We start from the raw sequence: 26,729 nt of genomic DNA, 5'->3' as shown, positions 1-26,729 counted from the left end.
GGGGTTTATGCTGACCTAATACAGCACCTCTCCTCACACAGAGCTAATCAACCAGAGTTGAAACATAACTTTGCTTGAGTGGAAGGAGGATTAAAGCATTTCCTCTCAGCACAGAGGTAGAAAGACAAAAATCATGGCAATTAAGGAAAAAATTCTTTTCTATGAAAAGTATCATGGGTTTAATATCATCCTTTTCAGAGTGGGACTGGAACTTTACAGTGAATCTAAACATAATAAGTGAGACTTTCACAACCAAGACTTTCTAAGTGCAAGTCCACACTTTCTTCTCCCACTACTTGAAAGTTTATTTCTAGCTTCTGTTCATCAGTAACACTAAGCAACAGTATCACACCTCTTTAATCTGCCTCTTTTTGTTTTATTTTGTAAGCTGGTACACAAAACCAAAAGCAGTAGTAAAAGCAACCATTGTTTCCTGTCAACTCTTGCCAGAATTAGGCAGAATTCATCTATGTTTCCTCTTTAGCAACCAGATGCACTAACAAAACCTTTGATGATTTGGTATTTTATCCCTGTATCTTCCCCTAGAAGCTCAAATATGAAACATGATGCTGCTGCATGCCCTGCCCCACTACTATAGGGAAATTGAAGGAACTGAAATCCTGTCAAGAACCTTTAAGTCCAATGAAGTACTAACTCCACTTCAAATTCCGTCTTGTCCAACCATCTCACAAGATGGGTAACAACAGAATTCGTAAAGGTAAATGATTCCATTACTGAAAATATTTTATAATGTTAAGGTTTTTCTGGCATGACAAAATTTTTTCCTTTTCTTTTAATGAAATAAAACATTTTCTACTTTGTGCAATAGTCTGTCAGTTCCCTGGGAAATATGTTGATTACAGCTGAAAAGAGGACTGCTAAAATATGTTATACTGTGGCTTTAGGGCTCAAAATCTCGAGAAATAATTTTCATAAAGAATAAAAACAACATGTATATCGTATTTCTAATTTGGAAAAAATGAGCATATTTCACAAACTGATCACCAACATTTGTAATGTTATTCTTTGATCTACTCCTGCTTTGAACCTTTCTTTTTTTTCCCCTAGATTACAGGTTGACCTAGAATTACTGAGATAAACTTTAAAACTCAAATTTCAAATTACAGGAAGCCTGCATTTTGCTTTCGTAGTCATCAATGTATAACCAGGAGGTTTCAGGAATCAATGCATTTTTACTGTTTTTTACAGGCCCAATTATACTGTTAGCTAGGGGGCAGGATATATGGCAGAACTCCTGCAGTATTTAAAGTTCTGGAAAGCTGAACCTCCATGCTGCTTAGTACTCCTGACAAATTTTGGGGGGATCTGAATTTCTATTTTTTACATACATAACAGATTCCAGAGTTAGCCTCAAGTCCTTCACTGTTCTTTCACGTGAGATTTTATCTCTTTTGTTAGTAAAATCAATTCTTAGTTTCCATCTTACTGATGGCCTTCTGGTTTACTACTACTGCTAACTTCTTCCACTATTTGTGATGTCTCATACCCAACATCTGAATTCCAGTCAGAGTATTTTGATATTATTGGATTATCACACTTGTCAAACTGTGTCTTGATGCCTCCCACTTACATATTTCCCCTGAGGCAAGTTTTTGTTGTATTCCTTGCATTACAGGAATTTGGGTGAATTTCCATCTGAACTGTTTTAACTATTGACAGACTTGAAAGTTTACTGAATTATAGGCCTGATCTAAATTCTAGTGAATATACTGGAAAGATTCATGTTGGCTACACAGGATACCCAGCAAAAGCAAACATTAAGCTCAGGATGGGCTGCGATGTCAGGATCTGAACACACCAGCAAAGCATCTTTCAGATGACAACTATGTTAGACTCAACTCTGAAACACAAACAAGTAAGCATGGCCAGGTCTCAACATTTCTTTCCTCTGTGAAAAGGAAAATCTGTATTGTAACACAAGCAGTAACCTACATTTTTCTGCTAATGTAAATACACATTCACATGAACTCACCAATTTATACCTGAAAAGGTGACTGCATGTTTTTAAAATGGTGCATTTTTTCTAGTCACATAATTACAAGCAAATAAATAAATAGAACACAGTTGTCCTTAGCTTTTAAAAATAATGCACCCATGAATTTTCTTACATTATCATCTTGGACTAGAGTATTTGTTACCAATATTTGCATTGATAAACAGTGCCCCTGAATAACCAGAGGCACATATGTGTATTTGTATAATGTGAGGTTATATGTATAAAAAGAAGGTACCCTAAGAATTTTACCCTATGATCAGATAGTCAAATTCCATGTTGATGCAGTAAGATTATGTATATAGTTATTTATATGTTTATTGGGCAAGAGTTAATTAAAAAAAAGTTCAGCCGTTCCCACCACCCAAAAAATTTCACTGAATTCCAAGTCAGTATGTTGCTCAGTGACTATGTCTTTGTTGGCAATTATTGTGGAATACAGGAGATGTGTAGAGTGAAACAGTTGGTGCTGAGGATCTGAGATCCAGAAAAAATGCATTTCAGGTGCTCTTTACTTTGGATTACCTCTAGCATGATTCCAGGGACTGAGGGTCCATTTGTGTCTGTGGTGCCCTCCTGGTGCGCTCCTGGAGCACATCTTTCAGTTAATTTCACCCAGAAGGAATCCAGTTCATGTTCTCCAAAACCAAGGCACTGCAAAATAGAGACCATTGGAAGATTCATGTCAAAAGTGCACTCCTGATCAAAACTAAAATGCCAGTGTGAATGCATCCTATGTGAACTCACACAGAGGCAGGTCCTAATCCTATCCCTTTAAGAATTCTCTTTCTACAGACCTTCTGGAAGCTGTTGGCAACACTCCCCCTCAGGTGTGTTGGCTTCATGCACTGAGCAAATCAGTTACTGGAGCCCTTCACAAGCTCACAGTCTAAGACACTGTATTCATACAGGCTGGTTTGAGCTCCCCACAACAAAACAAATTTGAAGGGGAAAATTTAACTTTTTCAAAATAAAGGAGGCACTAGCAAACTGATGTTTTGATTCCTGAACATTAGCTCTCAGGTGGCGGTTCTTTTGGTTAGAACAAAAGAGACAGAAAGCCAGAAATTGACTGTCAAAATTCAGAATAAATCTACAATCGTGGAAGTTAGAAATGGTAATAGTCTCTATTAAATCATTGACTATATTGCTGAGACTCTTAAGGATTATTCATGATTCATTCTTTAAAACTTTGTTCACCCTAGCCCTCTTTTTACATTGTCTGGGCAGAGACATTTTATGTGTCCTTGAGATCTTCAATATCACTGGATCAATATCAGCTACAAACATTTCTTTGTGAGAAGGAGACTTGGAAACATTTTAAGCTTAACAAAGTCCTGTTTGGGCTGAATGGATGATCAGACCTTTGTGTGCAATGCATCTGTTTTCTAAGGTAAAGTGGTTGTTCTGCAACTTAGTAACGTATAGCTAGCAGTCAACAGGAATGATTTATTAATGTTTCCAGTAAGAGTCAGCTTAATGAATACAAACACCACAGCCAGGCAGGTCACTTGGCATCTGCCTGCCTACTTTCAGAAATGGGAAACAAGGCTTTAGACAGAACTTAAGAAATGGATGCTTGAGTTCCTTCAGAAACTTAAACACAGAAAAGCTTTCTGATAATCTATGGCACATCAAATTCTTATTTTGGTTCATCATACAATACAAACATATTGCCCTTTGCACCTTGGCAAAATGGATATAAAGGAATAGCATCAGGCGGCAGCAGCAGAGTGGTGCTGAACCACACAAAAGGAACTACATGATAGGAGGGCACTGCCAAGAAACCAGAGAGAACAAAACACAACACAGCAGCACTGTCTGTCTTGTAGATCATGATCCCTGCCATAGATTTCCCCAAGATCTATTTAGATATCTAGGACTCTGCCACAGTTTGAGTCTAAATGTACTCTGAGAAGTAGTTTTTGTCGCTATTATTTTTTCTTTCTTAAAAGACTATACTCATAACAAATGTCAGGATTGTAATGCTCATTGAAATGCTCATAGCCACATAATAATAAGCCTATTTCCCCTCACATTTTAGGAGATGTGGCCTCAGGGATGTTATTCTACCTCTACATCAATGTAAGATGAAGTCAGAATTAGGGGAACCTTACACCTGAAAACCACCCTAAGCCTGAATCCAGATAGTACCTACAAAGTGGCACTTTTTCCCAGTATAGCTTAATAAAAAACACTTTCTCCCTCCATCTCCAAAGTAACGATCAAGGCTAGCAAAGATTAATAATGTTAAGCAAGGATTTCTTTAGCTGATGCACTTTGCTCCATCAGGAGTCAATCATCCAGAAACCTAGAGCAACACTGCACTTTGGAGCACAGGGCAAAGAAACCCAAGGTAATTGGGAGCAAGTTGGAATATCTGCATGATTCACTACAGCCTGTGCTGTGATAGCAGTACAGTGGTGTCCTGGTTTCAGCTGGGATAGAGTTAATTGTCTTCCTAGTAGCTGGTACAGTGCTATGTTTTGAGTTCAGTATGGAAGAATGTTGATAACACTGATGTTCTCAGTTGTTGCCAAGTAGTGTTTAGTCTCAAGTCAAGGATTTCTCAGCTTCTCATACCCAGCTAACAAGAAGGCTGGAGGGGCACAAGAAGTTGGCACAGGACACAGCCAGGGCAGCTGACCCAAACTGGCCAAAGGGGTATTCCATACCATGGGACGTCCCATCTAGTATAGGAACTGGGAAGTGGGGTCGGGGAATCGCCGTTCAGGGACTGGCTGGGTGTCAGTCGGCGGGTGGTGAGCAATTGCCCTGCGCATCATTTGTACATTCCAATCCTTTTATTATTGCTGTTGTCATTTTTATTAGTGTTATCATTATCATTATTAGTTTCTTCTGTTCTATTAAACTGTTCTTATCTCAACCCACAAGTTTTACTTCTTTTCCTGATTTTCTCCCCCATCCCACTGGGGGGGGGGGAGTGAGTGAGTGGCTGCTTGGTGTTTAGTTGCTGGCTGGGGTTAAACCACGACAAGTGGCTACACCACAGTCAACAAAGCCACTCCTACTGGTCTGCAGCCTTGTCCAGCTGCTTCGCTCATCAGTAAAGAAACACCCAATATCAGAAAAAGATGGTAGTACAGATGAGGTCCAGCTAATGTAAGAATCGGGGCCACTCAGTGATGGAAGGGCTGACAACAAACACAGATATGGCTGCTGGTTCCCAACCCATTCACCTAAACATCACGCTCTCTGGTTTCATATGAATGAAGACGGCGCACCAGTAAAACATCCCAAGGATGACCATCCTCATCACATACCACAACAGTTCATTACTTCCTTGATAAGGTTTTCAGAAAATCCTGGACAACTAAGTCAAATTTAAATTACTCACTTTGGCTCTTGTAGAATCATAGAATGTTTCAAGTTGGGAGGGATCCATAAGGTTCATTGAATCCAACTCCCTGCTCCTCTGTGCTGGTTTTGGCTGGGATAGAGTTAATTTTCTTCATAGTAGCGAGTATGGGGCTATGGTTTGGATTTGTGCTGAAAACAGTGTGGATAATTCAGGGGTGTTTTTGTTACTGCTGAGCAGTGCTTCCACAGCGTCGAAGGCCTTTTCTGCTTCTCACCCCACCCCACCAGCGAGGAGGCTGGTGCACAAGAAACTGGGAGGCGACACAGCTGGGACAGCTGACCCCAACTGACCACAGGGATATCCCAGACCATATGACATCATGCTCACCATATAAAGCAGAGGGAAGAATGAAGGGCAGGGGGACGACGACATTAGGAGTTTGTCTTCCCAACTAACTGTTCTGTGTGATGGAGCCCTGCTTTCCTGGAGATGGCTGAACACCTGCCTGCCGATGGGAAGCAGTGAATGAATTCCTTGTTTTGCTTTGCTTGTGGGCGCGGCTTTTGCTTTACCTATTAAACTGTCTTTATCTCAGCCCATGAGTTTTCTCACTTTTACTCTTCTGATTCTCTCCCCCATCCCACCTGAGAAGAGTGAATAAGCGGCTGGGTGGTGCTTAGTTGCCAGCTGGGGTTAAACCACAACATCCTTGCAGGACCTACCTCTCCTTAATAAAATGGTTGGCTGTGCATGTGTTCTCCTGACTGGAAGACTGCTGCCACCCAAAAGAAAAGGAAGCTTTAAATTTTCTGTGAGCTTGGTGTTCATCTTTACAACACTGTAAACCAAAACTACATGAGGTGAACATGCATCTAAACACATTGGACTGCTTGATTTCAAACGACATGGATGTATGGAAATGTACTGGATATCCTCAGACACTAGCACATCCATGTGAAATGCCTGACACAGCTTGCATTCAGTGTGAATTACATCTACTAAACAGTAACATTTCTCACCCGTCTCTAGAGATGGAGAAGGGAGGTTTTCAAAGGCACAAAAAACAAATTCTCAAATCAGTAGGAATTACATGCTAAAGCTTCCATCTGTGCCATTGCATATATTTGCTGTCCATATGCCACTTACGTAGTACTGAAGGGACAGTGCAGGTATCTATGTGCTGGCAGCTAAGACTCAATTACACTGTAAGATGTACACACTGCATGTATCTATCACCTTTTTCATCTCACTAATCAAAAAAGACAACTTGATTCAACCTTCATTAAACAATTGGCAATCACCTTTGTACTTACTTCTAGTGACAGTTCACCATAATAGCATTACCTAGAATAAGGCTGAGTAACTCAGAGCCAAGAAAATAAAGCCAAGTTGTCATTGTTTAAAAGATTTCAAGTAACCATCACTGTTGCTGCCATTAAAGGACATTTTGTTTTGTGGGTTTTTTCTTTCAGATATAAAGAGTTCACGGAATCCCTTCACTGCTGCAAGCTTCCCTGGGGAGCAGGAAGGGAACATGGAGGAATTGCACTACCTGTACTGCCAGAAGACAACAGGGCAAAGGGTAAGTCTCCATGTACATTTGTTAAAGGACATCAAACTTATGGTAGCGGTGTAGACCCTTGGCCAAGGTAGGCTAGACATACTTCTCACAGTCCAAATGTTTAAGTGAAGTTGTATTGGTTTTATGTGGCAAGGTTTTGGTAGTGGGGGGGGGGGGGGTACAGGGGTGGCTTCTGTAAGAAGCTGCTGGAAGCTTCCCCTGTGTTCGAGAGAGAGCGAGCCCGTACCAGCCGGCTCTAAGACGGACCCGCCGCCGGCCAAGGCCAAGCCAATCAGTGATAGTGGTAACACCTCTGTGATAACATTTTTAAGAAGGAAAAAAAAGTTGGGAGAGTGAGAAACAGACGCTGGAGAGAGGAGTGAGAACATGTAAGAGAAACAAGCCTGCGGACACCAAGGTCAGTGAAGGAGGGGGAGGAGATGCTCCAGGCGCCGGAGCAGAGATTCCCCTGCAGCCCGTGGTGAAGACCATGGTGAGGCAGGCTGTCCCCCTGCAGCCCAGGGAGGTCCACGGTGGAGCAGATCTCCACCTGCAGCCCGTGGAGGACCCCATGCCGGAGCAGGTGGGTTCCTGAAGGAGGCTGTGACCCCGTGGGAACCCCGCGCTGGAGCAGGTTCCTGGCAGGACCTGCGGATCTGCGGAGAGAGGAGCCCGTGGAGCAGGTTTTCTGGCAGGACTTGTGACCCCGTGGGGGACCCGCGCTGGAGCAGTGTGCTCCTGAAGGACTGCACACCGTGGAAAGGACCCATGCTGGAGCAGTTCGTGAAGAACTGCAGCCCGTGGGAATGGCCCACGTTGGAGAAGTTCATGGAGGACTGACCCCGTGGGTGGGACCCCACGCTGGAGCGGGGGAAGAGTGTGATCAGCCCTCACCCTGAGGAGGTGAAGCGGCAGAAAATAATGTGTGATGACCGTAAACCCCATCCCTGTCCCCCTTGTGCCACTGGGGGGGCTTGGTGGAGAAATCCGGGAGTGAAGTTGTGCCCGGGAAGAAGGGAGGGGTGGTGGGAAGGTGTTCTGAGATTTCCCTTTATTTCTCATTACCTTACTCTGGCTGATTTGTAATAAATTGAGCTAATTTTCCCTAAGCTGAGTCTGTTTTGCCCGTGACGGTAATTAGTGAATGATCTCTCCTGTCCTTATCTCGACCCGCATGTTTTTGTTATATTTTTCTCTCCCCTGTCCAGCTGAGGATGGGGGGAGTGATAGAACGGCTTTGGTGGGCACCTGGCGTTTAGCCAGGGTCAACCCATCACAGAAGTGTTTTAAACAAGAATAGCAACAGACAGCTAACAGGTTAGAGAACAATGTAGACTGAGATATGCAAATATCTCCCTCGACTGGCTAGCTATGCTGTGCTTGATGCACCCCAGGACACGGTTGGCCCTTTTGGCTGCCAGGGCACACTGTTGACTCATGTTCAACTTGCTATCAACCCAAACCCCAGATCTCTTTCCACAGGGCTCCTCTCTAGCCTCTTGTCCCCTAATTTGTACATATAACCAGGATTACCCCATCCCAGATGCAGAATCCAGCACTTGCTGTTGTTAAATGATGCTGATGGGACTTCCATCCCAGGAGCATGGCAAGGTGCTGTGATCTCACAGTGACAGTATCTGTGCAAGAATGTATAATGAGCTTGAAACAAGAATTTTCATTGCTCTTGTGTTTTTCTTTTCTGAATATGCAGTCCCTTGGATTATTTGTTGTTCAGGCACACTGGTGTAAAGCCCCTGACCCATCCAAGTGAATCCCACTCTGAAGAGAAAAAGAGGTCCAGAAACAAGCCTTCCCTCTTCCACAAGGTGGAAATGCCTAGGTGGCATATATTCTGTGTTGCTGTCTTTGCATTCCTACCCTCACATGGAGAGCAAGCAAAGGTTTTGGCCAACTCCAGCATAGTACCAAATGAAATGGCAGATGAGTCACAGTGACTAGATGCCCCATCTCAGAAAACCAATTTAGCAGTCAGAAAGGGAGAAGAGGTTTGCAAGCTACTTTATCAAACCATGTTCATTTGTTGTTTGTCTTGGGCAACTCTCACAGTAAAGTGATACTGCAGAAGAGTTGTTCAGAGCATACCCAGGTACCCACAATCCTGATAGTGCTATTGTAGGGGCAAAATAGAGTAGCCTTTCCTCCACACTAAGTTTCTGTATTACACAGACTAGCTTCCAAGTAAGTAGCAGAGCTACAGTATCCTCAGTGGCACCACCTTCACTGATCTCAATGAAACCTACCAGAGATACAGGCTAGAAATTAATTAGAAACTTACTCTAGTGCAAACAATTACAGAGAAGAAAGCTGAAATGGGCAAGATACAAATGAAGTATCTTCATGGCTGTGCCTCTGATAGAACTGGCACAGATTTCAGCGGGGGAAGTATGAGAAGCTTAAATAAATATGTTTTTAATACAGCTTGTAAATAAAACTTCAGTAAATATCCACAGTGAGAATTATTTTATTTTTTACGGAGCAAATATTGCTTTTTCATAAGAACCATATAAAAATACTTAAATAAAATGCCACTGTTAGGGTTTATTTAAATATAACTTTCTAGTAAATAAGACATTATTAGGTTACGCTGCTATTGGTATTTTCTATATATGTGCAGGACTTTGGGCTATGAAAGTATAGTACACAGGGCAAGCACAAGAGTCATAGACTCTGTGGTTCTAAAACTAGTGGTAAGAGGGGTGTGTTTGCTTGTGCTTCATTTTTTAAATCATTTTGTAAGATATCTATGAAATTTTATGAGAAAAAAGTGAAGAATATATTTTCCAGTGCACCTCTACATAACTTATTTGTGGCTTTTACACATGCTGGCAAATTTCCTATGTATAAAGCCACAGAATCCAACAGAATTTTTATTACATGAGAAACAAGGGGCTGGCAAAGCTTGCTTTTAGAAGAAAATTAAATGAAGTGATGCCCAGTGCTACCCAGCAGATTCCAGGGTGCAGGGAGAGCACAGGGAGAACAGCTCATGAGATCTTCTTTTTCCAAGCAGTGGAGTCACAGCCAGGCTCAGGTTGGAAGGGATCTCTGGAGATCACCTAGTTCTAACCCACCCACAGTCAGGCCCTTCTCCAAGTTACAGCCAAACTACAACTACACATGCTCTTCTGAGTGGGAGAGGCAGTTTCCAATGCAGAAGTCATCCACCTTGATTCAAAGTAAGTACAAGGAACATAAAGACATCCTTCTACAGATACAACTACTGCCACTTTGCAGAGGCACTGCTCCAAAAGACTTCAAATGCAATGTATTACTTATTGAGCTATGCCACCCACAAGCATCAAACACAGAAATAATAAAAAGTGCTTCTTCACAAGCACAGTAGGTGAACTAGGCAAAAGCTAAGCATTTCCAGCTTAGTAGGTTTCCATTTTAATGCTGGAAAGAGAATTTTTGTCATGGCAATCCTACATGTGCATTGATCATTCCAAATCAGCATTCAGACCCCTTAAATCCCTGAATTTGGCTCTAAAGTGAGCGTTGCTGCTCCATAGTAGCACCCTCCTGTGGCCCAGTCTGTCATAAGGGAGCACCCTCAGCACCAGCTGTCCTGTCAGAAGGGTGCACAGGACCTGGCCTCTGGGGTGGAAGTCAGGTACCACTGTGGTGTGATGGGGCTGAGAGGGCAGGAGGGGAGTCTCAGTGACTTTAGTTTAAGGTGGAGGTGCTCAGCACTTCTGAACACACAGCCTTGCACGAGAGCTGGAAGGCTAAGTCTGACCACAGATGCCTGCGTTGCTCAACTGACAGCACCTGTGGCACAGAAGCATGAATTACACTGGACAGTGTTAATGTGGGAAAGTGCTTAAAAGAAAAGAGAAGACAATAACCATTCTGAACTTGTGGTTAGACCCAGAGTATTATGAGCACATTCGGTTGGACTGTGCTATAACCCTCAAGCCTTGGGAGCCCACTGAGCCAGCCATAAAGGTCAAATAAATCCTTTCTGATTCAGCATCATTTCTCTCCCTTTCTTGCAGCCAACATCTCTTCTTCGGCCATGCAATTAAGGCCACCCATTCCTTTTAGCAACAGTTAGTTTATTAGACAGTTTGGGTGAAGCTCAGCTTTAGCAAGGCCAAGTCAGAACTATAAGGCTATTTCTAATAACTGGAAAATATTACTGATTATGGCTGATTTTTCCAACTGCATTTCCTTCATTTTGGCACTTCCATCTGCCCTCTATTCTGTTGTGGTTTTGGGGTTTTCTTTATCTGATGTCCCATATGAAAAACTGCTTTGTTTTCCATTGTTTAAACTCAAAGACAGGTATGGTGTTGTCTTCCCTTCAGATTATTTTCAGTGAAAAGCACCATGCAGTTTGGCTGTATTCTGGGAACCCTTTGACATCAGAAGGAGCTGAAAGTAATCCCCATAATATAGGAATAACTTAACTCCTTATAGGGTCAAAAGTTGGAACCTGCACCCACTCAAGGCATTCCCACAGCTCCTACTGTTAGGTGTGCATGGTGAGGGGCTGTAAGGGCCAGGCTTTCAAAGGGGTTCTCAGGAACTTTGGATTCAGGCACGAGTGCTCAGCACCTCTCAAAATCCAGCCCTGCATGACTTAGATTTTGAAACCCAGGACAGATTTCCACACTGGCAGCATGTATGAGTTTTGATATTAAGGGTTATCTGAGAAATCAAGACAAAACCATACCAATTTATTTGGATTTTTATAAGCAAATAGAGCATAAGCTTTATACATTTATGCTTTCTCTTTGCACAGAGGCCTTTTCACTGAGCAATACTATGAAGTCACTCAGCTTAAGTGATCTGCATATGAATAATGAACTCTAAGTTTAAATTGTGCATTAACCAGATTGTGAATTTAGTGACTATAACAGCAAATTGAATATTCATTCCACTCTGGTGATATTATGCACATATGATATGAAGTGCAGATCTGATATGAAATCTGAAGGGCCAAGTTATGTAAAAAGGGATTAGCTAGTAACAAAGGAGAACAAACACAACTGGGAAGGAAATTCAGAATACGGCATTGTGCCCCTTCAGTTTAGTATCTCTTCAACAAGGGTCTCTGAGTTTGCTTTAGAGGTTGTCTGTATTTATCAACTTGTAATACTCAAAAGTATTAGCCTTTCTACTAGTTAGAATCCAGATTAAACTGAAGTAACTGAAGTAACCATGACACCACGTGTATTTCAGCCCATTTTTCTGGTGTGTATATATATACAGATGTATTTTTGGAGGAGACTTGGCAGGGATTATTTTCCTCACTGCTGCTGTTCAAGAGATAGTAGTAGTCTGAGTGAATATGGATGCTGCTGGAGTTCTGCAATCCAACATTTTGCCACTTGATGGCACCAGCAAAACGCTTAAATTTGAGATTCTAGATTAAGATAATTTAAAGTATAAATGTAAATTCTTCAAAAGCAGAAAAATAACAAGTTACACCTCTCATATTAACATTGATAACTAGAGCATATTAGAAACCTGAGAATAATTCTGCAACGATTTCTCAGTTATCTTTATAGGGCTGTGAGGCGCATTGTTTGACCCCACCACTCTCCCTTTAGCCTCCCTGCAGGTGAGGTACCTTCTCCACATTTTGTGTAAACTCAGACACTCTAGAAAAGCAGGAGAGGTAATTGTAAACAGGCCACAGAAGCTACACAAGGAAACCTGCAACCCTGCTCTTTGTAATCCACTGGTTTTTGCAGGCTTCTCTCTTTATTACCTCATTACGGCATGCAGCACAAGCAGGAGTGAGTGTGGTTAACCTACCAGAGTGTACAAGACAAAACTAATTTTTACTGGGACACGTTATGGCCTTTGACTAGCAATGCACATTAGAGGCATTGGCTGTGCTGCAGAATTTGATTACAAGCTACAAGGAATAGCAAGTTTCCCTGGGAGTTTCTTCTTACAAGTTGCCTAAGCACTAAGTGACAAGAACTGGCCCATGCACTTTTGAAAGATAACAGAGCACTATTAAAATTGTTTTAAAACTAACATCCATGCAAAGTGGGCACTCCTATGTTGCTCGGTCAAGCTGGGTGGTTCTGTTTTATTACCTAATCCATCCCCAACAAAACTCCACTGAATGCAGTGGAATGATGCTGGGGAACAATTTGGTCCACTGTGACTTGCTAGTCAAGTAAGTGTCCTGTTATGTGACATTTATGTTGGTATCCCTGAAACAGCAGAAACACAGAGAGATTGTGGAGAAAAATTTAAAACTGCCCTTTGCATGGGGTAGCAAGCCTGCTGTGTTTTCAGTAATCCCTAAACTGGTCAATCTCAAATGCTTCTTGGTTAAGGATGCTCTGGGACCCATTCACTTCACAGCAACAGCGTTCCTTGTGCCAGCTCCTTACCAGAATGGATCATTCATGTACACAGGCTGAGGTGGAGATTGTGGCACCTTCCTGGGGATTTGCTTCCTTAAGAGGAAGCAACCAGGGACTGCTGGGACTCTGCCCTTGTGCTAGCTTTGTAAGGAGGAAGGAGGTTTTACACAAGAGTAGATCAAACTCTGCCCCTGTACGTACTGAAAAGTACATGACCTTGGACTCTGAATATTCGATCAACAGCACATTGATGTACTTTCTCCATTATTTTGCAGTCACACCTTAACCTGAAACATGCTGGGTCTTTATGCTCTGTCCTAGTTTCAGCATTTTCTTTTCCCATAAGGTTGCATTTTCTTGGTCTTTGAAAGACTTTTAAATTGAAGGACAGACTATATCCTTTAAAACAAAAAGAGAAACACAAAAAAAAATCTTCCACATTCATAGTCCAAAGTCCTTCAGAGCAAATACTCTTCCTGCTGTCAGGGACTATTAAGCAGTGACAGCCACATGGAACCTTTCCTGAAAAATACCCTCCAAGTGGTGCTCTGCAGGCCTACCTGGGAGCTATTAACAGGCAGTTTATTTACCTTATAGCCTGTGAGGGCTCCTTTGAGCCATTACTGTCTTTGTGGGAAATGAATTACCAGGCATTTGCAATAACTCTGTACACTTTCGTGGGACAACTATGCCTTTGACTTAAGTATGTACACTACGTATCCTTATGCTGTTTTGCAATAGAATGAATCACTGGGTTTGTGCAGATGTGCTTTTATAAGTGCATTAGCAGTGGACCACATACATATGCCCTCCCAGTTAAATGTACTGGAGAAAAGTAGTTGTCTCCTCCCATCTAAAGGTGTAATAAGTTTACATCAAACAAGACTGCAAAAGCCTGAAACGCCTTGAAAAACACCCTTCAGCCATTGCCAAGAACCCAGTTGTGTACACACACACACACACACACACACACACATTACATCAGGCTAGAGCATTTGCAGCTGTCTTTCCAAAGACAAGTCACACCGATGAGGTTTTCAGTGGGTTCAGTGACAGGACAGAATAAATTAAAACTGGCTTTTTCCCTTGTGGGTTTTAATCTGCTTTCACTGTTTATCATGCCACACAGACTTATATTCCTCTGGCTATCCCCCAGCTCCTCAACCCCTGGTGGTTCCCTGACCTGCAGCTCCCTGACCAAGCAGGTTTTAAGGTTAGGCAAGATAAGTGATTACCTCCCTTTGCAAGAATAAAAAGCTGCAGAGAAAGCCAATTTAGACATGTGAAACATTTTATTCTCCAGTCATAATTTCTTTCCTATTAAAATTGGCAGAGTGATACATCTTATTCTCTTAATAATTTACTGAGTATGTGGGAAATTAACAGGAAAGAGCAGCAAAAACTTCTCTGGCCTGATCTAGAAAAGAAGCTGAAGGTCATCAGCCCCCCCACACTGCATCACTCTCAGGCTAACACCACACCTAAGAGAAGCAGCAGCTCTTCAGAGGCTCCTACCATGTGTCGGAGAGTAGAAGAATAGTGGGAGCCTCATGAAAGTCACACAGATTCCAATATGTCTTTTATTACCATTACTGAACAAGTGCGTCTCTGCACCTAGTGCTCTGCAGGTGAAGCCAGTGACTCCATAAGGATACTCTCTCTCACATGAGACTTGGTTTATGACTATTTTATCAAAAAGTGTTTGAAGAGTGCCTGCAGTGCACTCATTGTTAGGGAAATGGGAGGATGTCCATATGGACCACTCCCTTGATTTGTTCTGGGGCTTTCCAAACTGGGAGCGTAAGTCCCTCCAGCTTGAGGCTGACATCTTTTCAAGATACTGATAGACTCCATATTTTCTGTGGACTGAACATAAAGGGGCAGATAACAATACTGAGCAACTGTTTCTTGTGTGATACTGGCAGATGCCAGCAAAAGCCTACTAGAACTGCAGTGAAAGCATCTCAGTGACAAATTTGGAAAAGCTGCTATTCCTTTTTTCCTTTCCAGCCAGAGCTCTACCTTTCTATACTGCCATCCATTCTGGGTGGCTTCAGGCTTGATTATCCAGTTTGAGTGAGGAACACTCTAAACAACTTTCCACCTTTGAAAATGCAAAGTTTTGCTGGCTGTTACAACCTGAGCTCACAAAGCTTCTCTAAATCATGGTAGTCATGAAAATGCATGTTCATCCTTATTTTATTGCTGCCTTAAGTTTAGATGTTATAATGAAAAGTGCTCTACAAAGGTACTTAAGTAGTTCGGCCAGCCACAGCACAAAGCAGACTGACTCTCCTTATTTATGCATATTTGTATCGGGAATATGTCCAATGAATGCAACAAAGAATGTAACAATTCACATGTAACATAATGTGAATGGAAATGGAAATTGAAAATACTTCTTAGTGTTTATTTTCAATTCATATTGTGTTACAATTGTAATTGTAATATGCAACTGCAACTGTAATAAACACTAAGAAGTATTCTCCTTCATGTCTACAACACCAGTAGACATACAGCACCAATTCTCACCGCAGAAATGGAAAATCAATTAGAAGTATCTGTGTAATAAACTTTTAAAGATTGCTGTTCTGCAAGTATAGCTATTTCTGTAAAAGCTTTCCATTTTCAAGACCAACACAAAGTTTGAATCAGAGTCCCAGGTCATTATGATTGTAACAATATACAAATGGTTGTCAGAATCCTTCAAGTCCTGTTATCTGTGTAGCATCACACATTAAAAGTAGATCTTTTGTTCAGCTCAGTTGAGGCATGAGTTATGCTGGCACAGTAATTTGTGAGATATCACACTTCATGTTGATTGCACTGAGTCCCATAGCATCACAGCACAGATTTCACAATGAAATGCATGACTTCTGTATGTTGTATCAGAATGTGTGAACAAAATTGACCTGGCACTTGAAGTTTATCTCAAAATACCCATGTCAGTATGGAAAGAAATAAGCACAGGGCTGTATTTAAATTCTTTGAGCAAGGGGGCATATTTCCTCTTTGTAACTGTGCAATGCCTACTTTTATGGAGACTTATTCAATGATGGAGTGGCCAAGTTGCAGCTCTTGAGTCACAGGTGACTTGAAAAGAGCTTGGGTGCAGCTCCTATGCCATGGCTATGTCATTAACCAGGCTACTGAGCAATCCCCAGCTGTGGGAGGAAGAGAGTTCCCACAGGAACTGCTAAGGCTGAAATGATGGTGTCCCCATGGGGCCTATTAACATCCCACAGGGCTCTGTCCTCAAGCTGATCAAGGAGAGGAGCCCTGAGAAGTTATCACTATCTCCTGCATGGGAATAAATCTGGGACATCCCTTTCCTCACTGAGAAAAACAAGGGGGTTTAGCTATATGAAGATTTTGGTGTATGGCTTGTAGAATCAAGAAACTTTGTGTGATCACTGTGCAAACAATAAAGCTTTAAAAACAACTATCATCAGATAACATCTCCTACCCATATATGGTGAAGACTTTCAAGCAAGACCTGGTAAGTAAGCCTTTCTCATGAAATACATGGGATTTTGGAGCTCCACGCCAACCACTTAGATTAGTCCAGTAATGCTGTATATTTTAGGCTTTTTTTTTTTCATTATACCACAAAGAACCATTAAGCAAATTAATTATTTTTTTAATCAGATATCTTTCTGACTTGGCACAATAGCCAAGAGACTCTTAGCTAGACTCAGTGATGAAATTCTTGCCCTTTAAAGTTAGTGTTTTCTTTCAATTGCTTTTTTTAAAAAAACTTATTTGAAGTATAAAATAAGTCTCCATGGTAATATATAGATAATTTATCAGCATGGAATGAATAAGTATTTTCTCTTCAAGCATAAACAGGATATGTTTTTTGTTTTGCATTACTGATAAAAGGATTTATTTTTACTAATAGCACATACCATTGTTAATTAAAATAGAGCTTATTACACAAAAGGATTAGAGGCTAGACTTTTTCCTCACTCCTTTTAAAAAGACATTCTACACATCACTTGTTCCCAGTGTCTTTTCAGTCTTGGGCACCTGGCAACACAAAACATTCCTCATGTAGTGAGTGGTATCAGTAAGAATATTATCTGCACTGCTTACACATTGATTTGTCCCTAATGTATATTGATTGCACTGACTGAGATAAAGTGTGGGAGGTGGAAATGAACATGGGTCACTTCAGGTAACTTATTATTTTTCTTCCCCAATATAGGCTTCATAAACCACCAGACAGTTCGGCTAAGTAAGTACATTTCACCTATATTATATCTTATCTTTCCTTAATGAAACAAAAAGGCAGGTTTTTCCTCTTACAGCCGTAACTGCACAGTGCATGTTCCTTGGCAATAAGCAGCAGCAACACTCCTAGGCAAAAAATCTCTCTCGAATGAAGCATGTAATGATAGGTTTAGCAGGTTAGCAGTATTTGCCTAGCACACCCACTATCCTAACAAATACTGATCTTGCTGACTTGCCTATGGGCTAATTGGGTTTTCTTGACTATGTTGTTCATGGCCTCTTTACCTAATGTGAACTAAAGTGTTTGGGAGCATCTACCAAGCACAGCTAAGGGATCTAGAGTATGTATAAAGCAGATTTATGAGAGAGAAGCCTCAGAAAAGCCCAGCTTGACAAGACATCTTGTTATGTCATGATGCACAGCCTCAGGAATGGAATGAATTTGGCTCCTGTATAAGGTTGTGACATTGCTTTATACAGCAACTGGGGAAAAGTGTTTGCTCTCAATAAGCTGCTGCATGCAGCTGTGGTAAAGTTTAGAAGAATCCAAACAGGGTGCTAGTCTCTCTTACTGGAATAAACCACTGCTTTCATTTTCCTCAGAAGATTTCAGGTCTCCCCTGATTTTAATAAGTTTTTTAATTATTCTATCATGAAAAACTGAAAGCTGAAAAGAACAGCTACAGGAACATGGGCACTCCATGAAATCCTGGTTCTCAGTATCTCATAAAACTCTCCAGTTTAGCTTTATCCTCCTTCCACCCAGAAATAAACATCTTCTTAGAGGCAAATTTTGATTTCACAAGCAAAAAATCAGTTACTATTAACTGGAGCTGTGCAAGAATCAGAAGTCCACATTCTCCTTCCCTTAAGCCACATAAAAGTAAATGTGAATTGGTATGACTGGTTATGTACAAAAGCTGCAAGGGAATCTTCACTGTGAATTCTTTGCATGGTGCAAGCAAGAGGGGATTAAAGAACTAAAATACGGCCTTTCTGATTCTCACATCTCTCCTAGTTCTTGCAAAGTTATTTTTAATGCTAAAACTCTGTGAAATGTGAAATAAGGAAAATTTCTTTCCTTCTTTCCTTCTTCCTGACAACTCAAACCAACCCAAGACAACTGGGCCTGCCTTTTCCCACCTCTCATCCCTAGCAGACACACATCTCTACATATGCCATGATCCCAAACTTCAGATCACATGAGGATTTCGACACTGTGATTGATGCAAGCAGTCACCAGCCTTTCCATCCCAATATCCCTACCAAGGCTTTTGATGTGGCTGTTCTGAGAAAGACCAGAGGTAAGACAGCACTTTGTTGGTTTACCATTTATTCTTGAAACTTACTTAGAAACACTACTGAAGTCATGACTCTCTCCTGCTGAAGCTTCACAGAGCCACAATCTGAATATATCACTGGTCAAGCGAAGCATCTTGGCTTAAATTAGAGCTCTATGTGCTGATAGTTGCAGCCTCTGTGGAGGATACCTCAGCATTGAGAATGATGAACAAACCTGACTCATGTGAACACCTTGTAGCCTCAGAAACCAACAGAGCTATTAACATAGCTGCTAATCTCCACAAAAGCAAGATGGATCATTTAGTGTATCTGGTATCTTCTGTCAGACAAATAATTCTTCACAGTCCAAAATGGTGGAAGAGAAAGGAAAAAAATGCATCAGTGGGTTCAAAACCTAGCAATTTGGGGACCAAAGTCATGCCTGCTATACCTTTGCTAAGGACAACAGAGATACCCCCTGAAATAAGAGCTGAATGATTTAAAAGATTTTATCACTACACAGATGGTAGAACAAGGTCCAGTGAGAAAAAGTAATTCTTCTTATCCCTTACGAAGACTGAGATGAAGCCCTAGACATTATTTACAGAAAACCGTGTAAGCCATCATGAGGTATTTATTTTTAACCCCAGCAGCATTTTACCCTGGGAGTTTTTTACATAATGTATTGGAGGAAAAGGGCATGAAATTTTTGTCTTATTCTGCTCTTCCCTGGAGGCGTTGTACTACATTGGGATTTTGACAGGTTCTTCATTTTGGAAGACTTTAAAGATCACTTGCATGAACTGATGATGAGTCCTTGGCAGCTGCTGACCACACAGGGTTATGGGGAATTTGGGACAGGAGAAAGCCAGCACCTCTGTGTGCCATGGCAGTGCCTGCCAGGAAGGGTTTGGCAATAACTGTGTGAAACAGAAAAAGCATACACTGGCATGGATAAGAAGCTTTTCAGCAGAGTAAAAGCTGATAATGTTAAGTAAGAGGTCCATTTGCATTAATTAGCTGCCATTCCCAGTCATCAGCACAGTGCTGTACAGTCATGTATATAATTGGGTACATGAGCCATTTTTAGTGAAGTATTTGATCATCCAAACCCAAAATCTTTCCACAGAATATGTAATGCTAGGAGTAGCCATTTTTAGTCAGTTTTCATTGATCATTGGTCAATTTAAAAAACACTAATCATGTATGGAAGTGGGCTTACAAAGCCTATTTTTGCACAACAGGAGGATCATCGGAGGCCAAGACCTATTTCCAGCAAAGCTTAGCAGGTTCAGAATTACTAAGGGGCCAGCTACCACTGGCACTTAGAAAATACTTTAACTTCATTTGCTGTTCCCTCCATATGTTTTGACTTCCTCTGAGATCAGGACACGCCAGTTCTCAGTGACTAAAGGAGAAATCTCTGGTTAACTACTGATAACCCAGACCACACTCAGGTGACTTTTACCACTGGAAGGTTGTATTTAAAAGCTTTGTGCCTTTTCTACATCTCACCTTTACAAAACTCAGAGTAGCTATTATGTAGTTAATGCTGACACTATCTCTGTGAGGTAAATAGGGAAACTGAGGCAGAAAGATTGGCGAGAAAAAGCAGTGATAGAACCAGGTTTGGAAATTAAGCTCTTCCAAGCATGCACTGCAGTTTCACTTTTGCGAGACATCTAGTAGCATTCAGTTATTCCTCTGATGGTGACATTATGAGTACAGAGCCAGCTTCACAATTCATCAAGCTTTATTGTTTGTTGTTGCTGTTTGTAAAAATCATGCACAGAAAATGTAATAAGAATCTTCCCTGCTGGTGGGTGAAAACACCTAGAGCTCCTGCAATCGGCCATGGGCAGATGACCTTCTGCGGAGGCAGCTTTATCTGGTATAAGATCCTGCCCTCAACTGCTTGTCACCACCTCTCTGCCCAAGACAACTAGCCTTGAAGATCTGGTGGTGCAGATAATCACATTGAGTGCTTCTAAAAAGACAGCTGAGTTTACTCACACTGATTAAATGGGTGATCTGATCTAGCTCTGCTGATTTTGTACCGAAAGAGTGAAGATGAGTTCTGTCTGCAAATCTATGAGGTCAGTCTCCCAAGGTAGAAGAAACAGCAGCAGCAGCTCACAGAACCTCTTCCACCAGCACAGCTGCCTGTATAGTAAGCATATGTCTACAGCTTAAAATGCAGATCCTCCTGTCATTCTGATCAATGGTGTTCTATTACGACATGTTAAATATTTCCCCTGTAGGTAATCCATACAGGCTGAAGTTGTCCGTATTCCCTCTGACTCCCAGAAGAAGGCTGTACACTGGCCGGGACAGCACACATACTTCCAAGGATGTAGTTCCTATGGACAAAGAGCAAAATGCCCCTCCCCCCCCCTTTTTTTTTTTTGGTAATCAAACTTCTCTGCATCTCTTTCATGGGAGACATTTCTACACCAAGAGCTCCTGTACTGTTCCAAACACTTGCAGGCTATGAATTAGGCATCATGCATACAAAGAGTGAAAAGCTTTAGAGACAGTTTTCAACCACCTCAGCAATATATTAAACAAGATCAGAAGCTAGCAAGCTGTCCTGTCACTGAAGTCCTTCAAGTACTAACTAGCTCTTGTAGGACCTAGTCAAGTAGCTCTGGAGATAAGAAGAACAAGAAGAAGCAATAATAGCTGCTGACCATACATTTGGTGGGGGTAGGGCTTGATTCAGAAGCCCAGATTATGCTCTGCAGCCCTTCAAAGAAATGAGTTTGGGCAGTGGACCTTTGTTCCTCCTTACCTCTCCACAAGTCCTGCCAACATACCAACAGGCTGGTGTCTCTATTTCCATGTCTTCAAGAAAACAGATGTCCTCTTTGTGGATGGTCTTTGACTCCAACCTTGCCTTTCCCAGTGTAATGATGGAGACTGGGCTGGTCCATAAAACGGAAGAGTGAATTTGTTCATGAATGATCACGTTTCTACTATTCTCCAGCTTGGCTAAACACTAGTTCCCTTCCCAAAGGGATGTAGCCTGAAGTTTCATGACGGATAAAAGTCATGAATAGCATAGAAAAAAATAGCGGTGAACAAAGAAAGATACAGCCTTTGTAGACACACAGTCTTACAGACGTGACAAGGGAAACAGTAAGTGGCAGTCCATTTTAAGGCAGTCTATAATTGTGACTAGAAAAGAAAGCTTATAAAGCATGTAATGTCCTGTCTAGGTGTGGCTACCATGGAGAACTTGATTCTAAGTTATTTGAATTGAGTTCAGCTGAATTATGTACCTGTTGAATCTTCCACTTCAGTAGCAATACTGTACTGACTACTGAAGACATTCTTCCACCACATTTTTACTTTCATTAGCATTTACTAAACAGATAATTGGGGGAGGGGAGGGTGACGTAACACGTGTTATTTCAAACCTTTTAAATAGTCTTTTCTATCTAGCACACATATTTGGTTTATACCTTACCTATTTCTTCTTACCCTTCAGCTTCCTAAATTTGCTGAAGAAAAGGGTCAAATATGCTATTCAAATCCACCAAAGATAGTGGCCCCCAACTCCACTTTTAAAAAGCTAGAATATAACCTCTCTCCAAGAACAACCGATATGCTACGAAACACTGAAAGAGTTCTGGGGATCACAACATAGAGTTTGGACTTCAGAGGTAAGCATTTTTCATTAAATTAATTTCCTTGGGATAGCAATGAAAGATCACAAAGTGTTAGCCTCCAAATTTCTCAAAGAAATTCATTTTTTGTCATTTAGTAACAAAGGCCACACAAACTGTAAATTATCTGAGGTTTTTCTGGGGGACTGTGCATTGATTTTGATTTTCCTAACCAATAACAACGTGTGACAATAAAATACGTCACCATTAAGGAAGCGGTCCCACAAGTCCCTTTATCCTGCGTAATTATGACATGAAAGCAGTTGGCAGATTAACTGGAGAACTAGGGAAGATGTGGAACTAGCAAGTACTGCATTTACTAAGAATCTCATGCTTCCACCACAAATAATACTGGCAAGAGTATTACCAGATTTAGGCAGCAGAATTAAGCCTTCCCTTTGATAATCTTAAGCGCAGGGCAAGGCTCACTATAAAACAGAGGCAAGTATACTAAATCATTCCTGACACAGCTGCTTGACAGAACTTCTGTAATGGATTAATGACTTGTTCAGGTTGGGGGGGGGGGGGAAGTTATTGTGATTATCTGCTTATTTTTTATCTTATCATTTAAAGTTTCCACCATCACATAACAGCAATTCAAATGACCGTTTGCCTTGAGAAGTATGAGTAACAATCTCCATAAAATGAGTTGGCAGCTCTCATATGAATGGTGCAGCACTGCAGAGACTGAAAGATATTGGCTAGATGTTCAGCTGGTGTTAAATCAGGACAACTCCACTGAACTCATCAACTTACTGTCTTTATTGCACATTGTGTATTCGATAAGTGACCTATTACCATTGCAGACTATTGCCTCCTTACTAACTACAGCAGTTTAAGTTTAGCAGAGTTTCTGTGATTCATCCTCCTCCATTTACATGAGTAATTTGCCTTTCTTCCTTAAGGGTGCATCAGTAACTTTATCAGATTCTATTGTAATGCAAAGATTTACTCTAAAGAATGTATGAAACTATATTGGAATATTCCACGTTTATTGTCTTCAACAATTTTTATATTCTGTGTGGTCTGTATAAAAGTGAAAAGATACTATTTGTATTAAATGCTATTCATGCAAACAAAGCATAACATGGTATATAAGCATAGCAAATCAATTTGAGCTGTGTTTTGCTAATGCATTGTTACCTGTAACGGATTAAGCCATTCAGTGACACCTGCACACTGTCATGCAGAGTACATACACAGGTCTAATTGATGGTAACTGACTAAGCAATTCTGCAGGTAAAACGGAAGGAATGGGTTCCTGCTCTGCTGGCTTTACAGTAGTTCCGGGTTCAAACTGCACAGACATACAAGAAGCAGGGCAACTAAGTAAGATGCTGTCATTTTCTTAGTTATAGTCAAAAAATGGCCCTGGATAAAAACTCCCCAAATTGTCCTGCTTTTTCTTCTATTGGATTAAAAAAATCCAAGTAAGGAAATTCCTTTTGAAATGGCATTTACAAGTTTCTGATAATTGAACCCTGTATCAGAAATGGAAAAGGTGTCTAGCTTTTTCTCCAGTGTGATGAAGAAACAAATGTTTCACTTTATGATGACTTTCAACAGCTTGTCTCTGGAAATGAAAATCCAAACTAGCAGCTTACATTAATTCAAAACTGAGCAGTTTTATTGCCCTCTGGCTTCCAAAGTGTGACTGGCAGAGGCCTAACCTGAGCCATGATGATTTATCTGAATATTATTCCACCTAAAGCATACATACGTTAAATATCAAACGCTCAGATTGTTCAGCACAGTAACTGCTGAAGTCCATTCTTTGGCTATAGGACTCAAATGTACTTTATGTTTGAACAGCTCCTATACAAAGCAGCTTTGACTCTGCACCAGCACCTGAAGCTTCAACAGTACAAATGATTAATACAGGGTAACAGTATTCAAGCAGTGGATCAAACTGTGATTGAGAAAGCTAAAAAGCCACATGCCAGTGAGCATCCTCAGTCCCACTTGCAACTGTTCCTAAAAGAAGTTAAAAACACACTAATGCAAGTCACTGTTTATACTGTCGCATTGCTTATGAGAGCACAAATGGAAGACAGATGCTTATAGAAGAAAGAAGAAGAGAGCACAGGACATCTACACCCATTTATATCTTATGCACTGGGGTAGAGCAGAATATTTTCTTTTCCAAAGCATAAAGACTATGTGGCAGGGCAGTAACGAATGTCTGGGCTGCTTCCCTTTGCCTGGGAGACCCCTAACTGAGCCATTTCACTAGTCTCAGGCAATGGTCTGCTAAAATAAGCAGTCCCTGCTAAAATAAGAGACTTAGATGACAGTGTAAAACCTGTTACTTCCTCCATATAGAAACAGAATTTTCTGCCTAGTCTCTCACAAGTGAGACCTCTTGAAGGGTACACTGCATGTTTACTTCCCCATGAATCAAATCTGCAAGAACAGTACTCCTCCAGTATTCAGATTCCTCTGCCTTTATTCACAGCTCCAACTGTGATAGCCAGCTATTCAGGCACAATGCTGAGTAAAATAAAAACAGTGGCCAGTCTAGGTCAGCAGCATAAAGTGACAGAAAACACAGACAAGAAATGGGATGTGAGCCAAGAGCAGGCCACTCTGTCTCAGACATGCTACCAGAAAGTTCATTATTTGGATTCAAGGCCGCCAATATACAAACTTCAGAATATCACTGACACATTGCAAACAGAAGCATTGTACAGGGGGCAGCTTTCAGAAAGGCCTGAACTTGAATCCCTTCCAAAATCTGCATGTTCCCTTTCCTATGAAGACTTCAAGCCCAGACACTTGGATCAACATACAATATGGGAAAACCCAGTTAGTCTAAATAAGCCAGGCTTACCACTGGATGTAAAGAGTGAGGAAAGCAGAATTTTGTTGCACAAGCTTTGGCATCAAGAAGCATGTCAGCCTTCATGGAGACCAGAGGATGGGCCAAGACAGACAGCACTGCCTGAATGGATACCTAGCTGTAAGGTTCCTCTCACTAGCTGTAAGGTTCCTCAGAACCAGACAGCACTGCTGGAGCTGCAGCATTCCTTCCGTAAGAGAGCAGCACAAAAACATTTTCATGATTCCATAAGAAGAGAGACAAAAGACCTCCGAGGTAACATTACTGAGGGGAAAAGACACAAATTCTATGGTTTCAATGCTTTTTATTTCTTTAGTTGACACATTCCTTGGTCCTGTAAAAATAGAGTAACAAATAAAAAGTACCTCAATACAAACTGTCTGTCTTTTCCTAGAGAACCACAATAAATTCAAACAGTAAAGAGAAGCGCAGCTAGGGTAGCCCAGGACATGTACTGCCTGTTTGAGAAGACTAGAAGAGCTTGTCTTGGTTTAAAGGCTGTGAAAACATGACTTTTCTTCAGAAACACATTAGTGGGATAAACACTGGTTAAAGAAAGAGCTGATTCATTAAAGCCCAAATGGATTCACAAATGAGCATTACAGTCTGGGAATAAACTTAGGCTGTGAATCACAAGATGATTTTTAATGGTCACAGCAGGGAGGTTCAAGAATAGCTCTTCAATAGATGCAGAGAGGATCAGAAAACAGGCTGCTTCAGAATGGACCTGACAAGTTTATGAAAGGAGCTATGACACAGTTGCCAGCAACAGCTGGGGATCACACTTACTGACCCAATAAGGCCCTTTGCAGCCCATCACAAGCACCAAGCTTCCAGGTCAAAAGGACCCTCTGCTACTCTGCAGGGAACCAAATGCCAATAATGTAGCACTACCACGTATACACAGGGACAAACATGATGCCCACGAGCACAGCACATTCCCAAAGCCTCCATGCTCTAAGGCTGACTGTGGCCTCTCCAAGCCTACATTCCTATGTCAGACCTATTGTGGCTTGTATTTCAGACTCTTCTCTTTCCTTTTTTACTCATTGTCTAAGACAGGAATGTTTAAGAGAACTGGAAAGGCCACTGAGACTGTATTTAAACTGCAGTGAAGACTGGTAGAGGGAGAACGGGATTCAGTGATCCCTGCAGGGCTTTGAAGGAGCTTTAGAATGAAGCAGGTAAGCTACAGAAAACATGTAATCTGTTATTAGGAGTTAGCCCTAGATGGCTGCAAGTGGTCAATATAGTTGCTAAGGATTAATAGCAGGCATTAACTTGGTGGTTATAAAAATAGTTAAGAGCAAGAGATAGAGACAGAAGAGCTCTGCTGCCGTGTTGTGCTTACTGAGCTGTTCATGATTCCTGAACAGTGTGAACAAAACTCAACCAAACAAAAAAGTCCCCAAATGCAATATATTTAAACATCTTAAATAAGTTTTGTAAAGTCTTTTG

At 41.3% G+C, this 26,729-nt stretch overlaps 1 protein-coding gene across 1 annotated transcript; it reads left to right on the top strand.

Annotated features, from left to right (window-relative positions):
- The first annotated feature begins 563 nt into the window (after positions 1 to 563).
- SPMIP4 (sperm microtubule inner protein 4) lies at positions 564 to 25,591 on the top strand. Its single transcript, XM_075041971.1, is given in 11 exon segments — positions 564 to 697; positions 6,809 to 6,985; positions 11,666 to 11,707; positions 18,603 to 18,787; positions 21,026 to 21,037; positions 21,040 to 21,115; positions 22,329 to 22,429; positions 22,645 to 22,735; positions 23,006 to 23,039; positions 24,755 to 24,857; positions 25,008 to 25,591. Coding segments are annotated over 11 exon segments (1,539 nt in total).
- Positions 25,592 to 26,729: the final 1,138 nt, after the last annotated feature.

Source organism: Buteo buteo, chromosome 2 (genome assembly GCF_964188355.1).
Source record: "Buteo buteo chromosome 2, bButBut1.hap1.1, whole genome shotgun sequence".
NCBI classification, from domain to species: domain Eukaryota; kingdom Metazoa; phylum Chordata; class Aves; order Accipitriformes; family Accipitridae; genus Buteo; species Buteo buteo.
The sequence above is the reverse complement of the archived record's forward strand: the minus strand, read 5'-3'. Positions and strand labels throughout refer to the sequence as shown.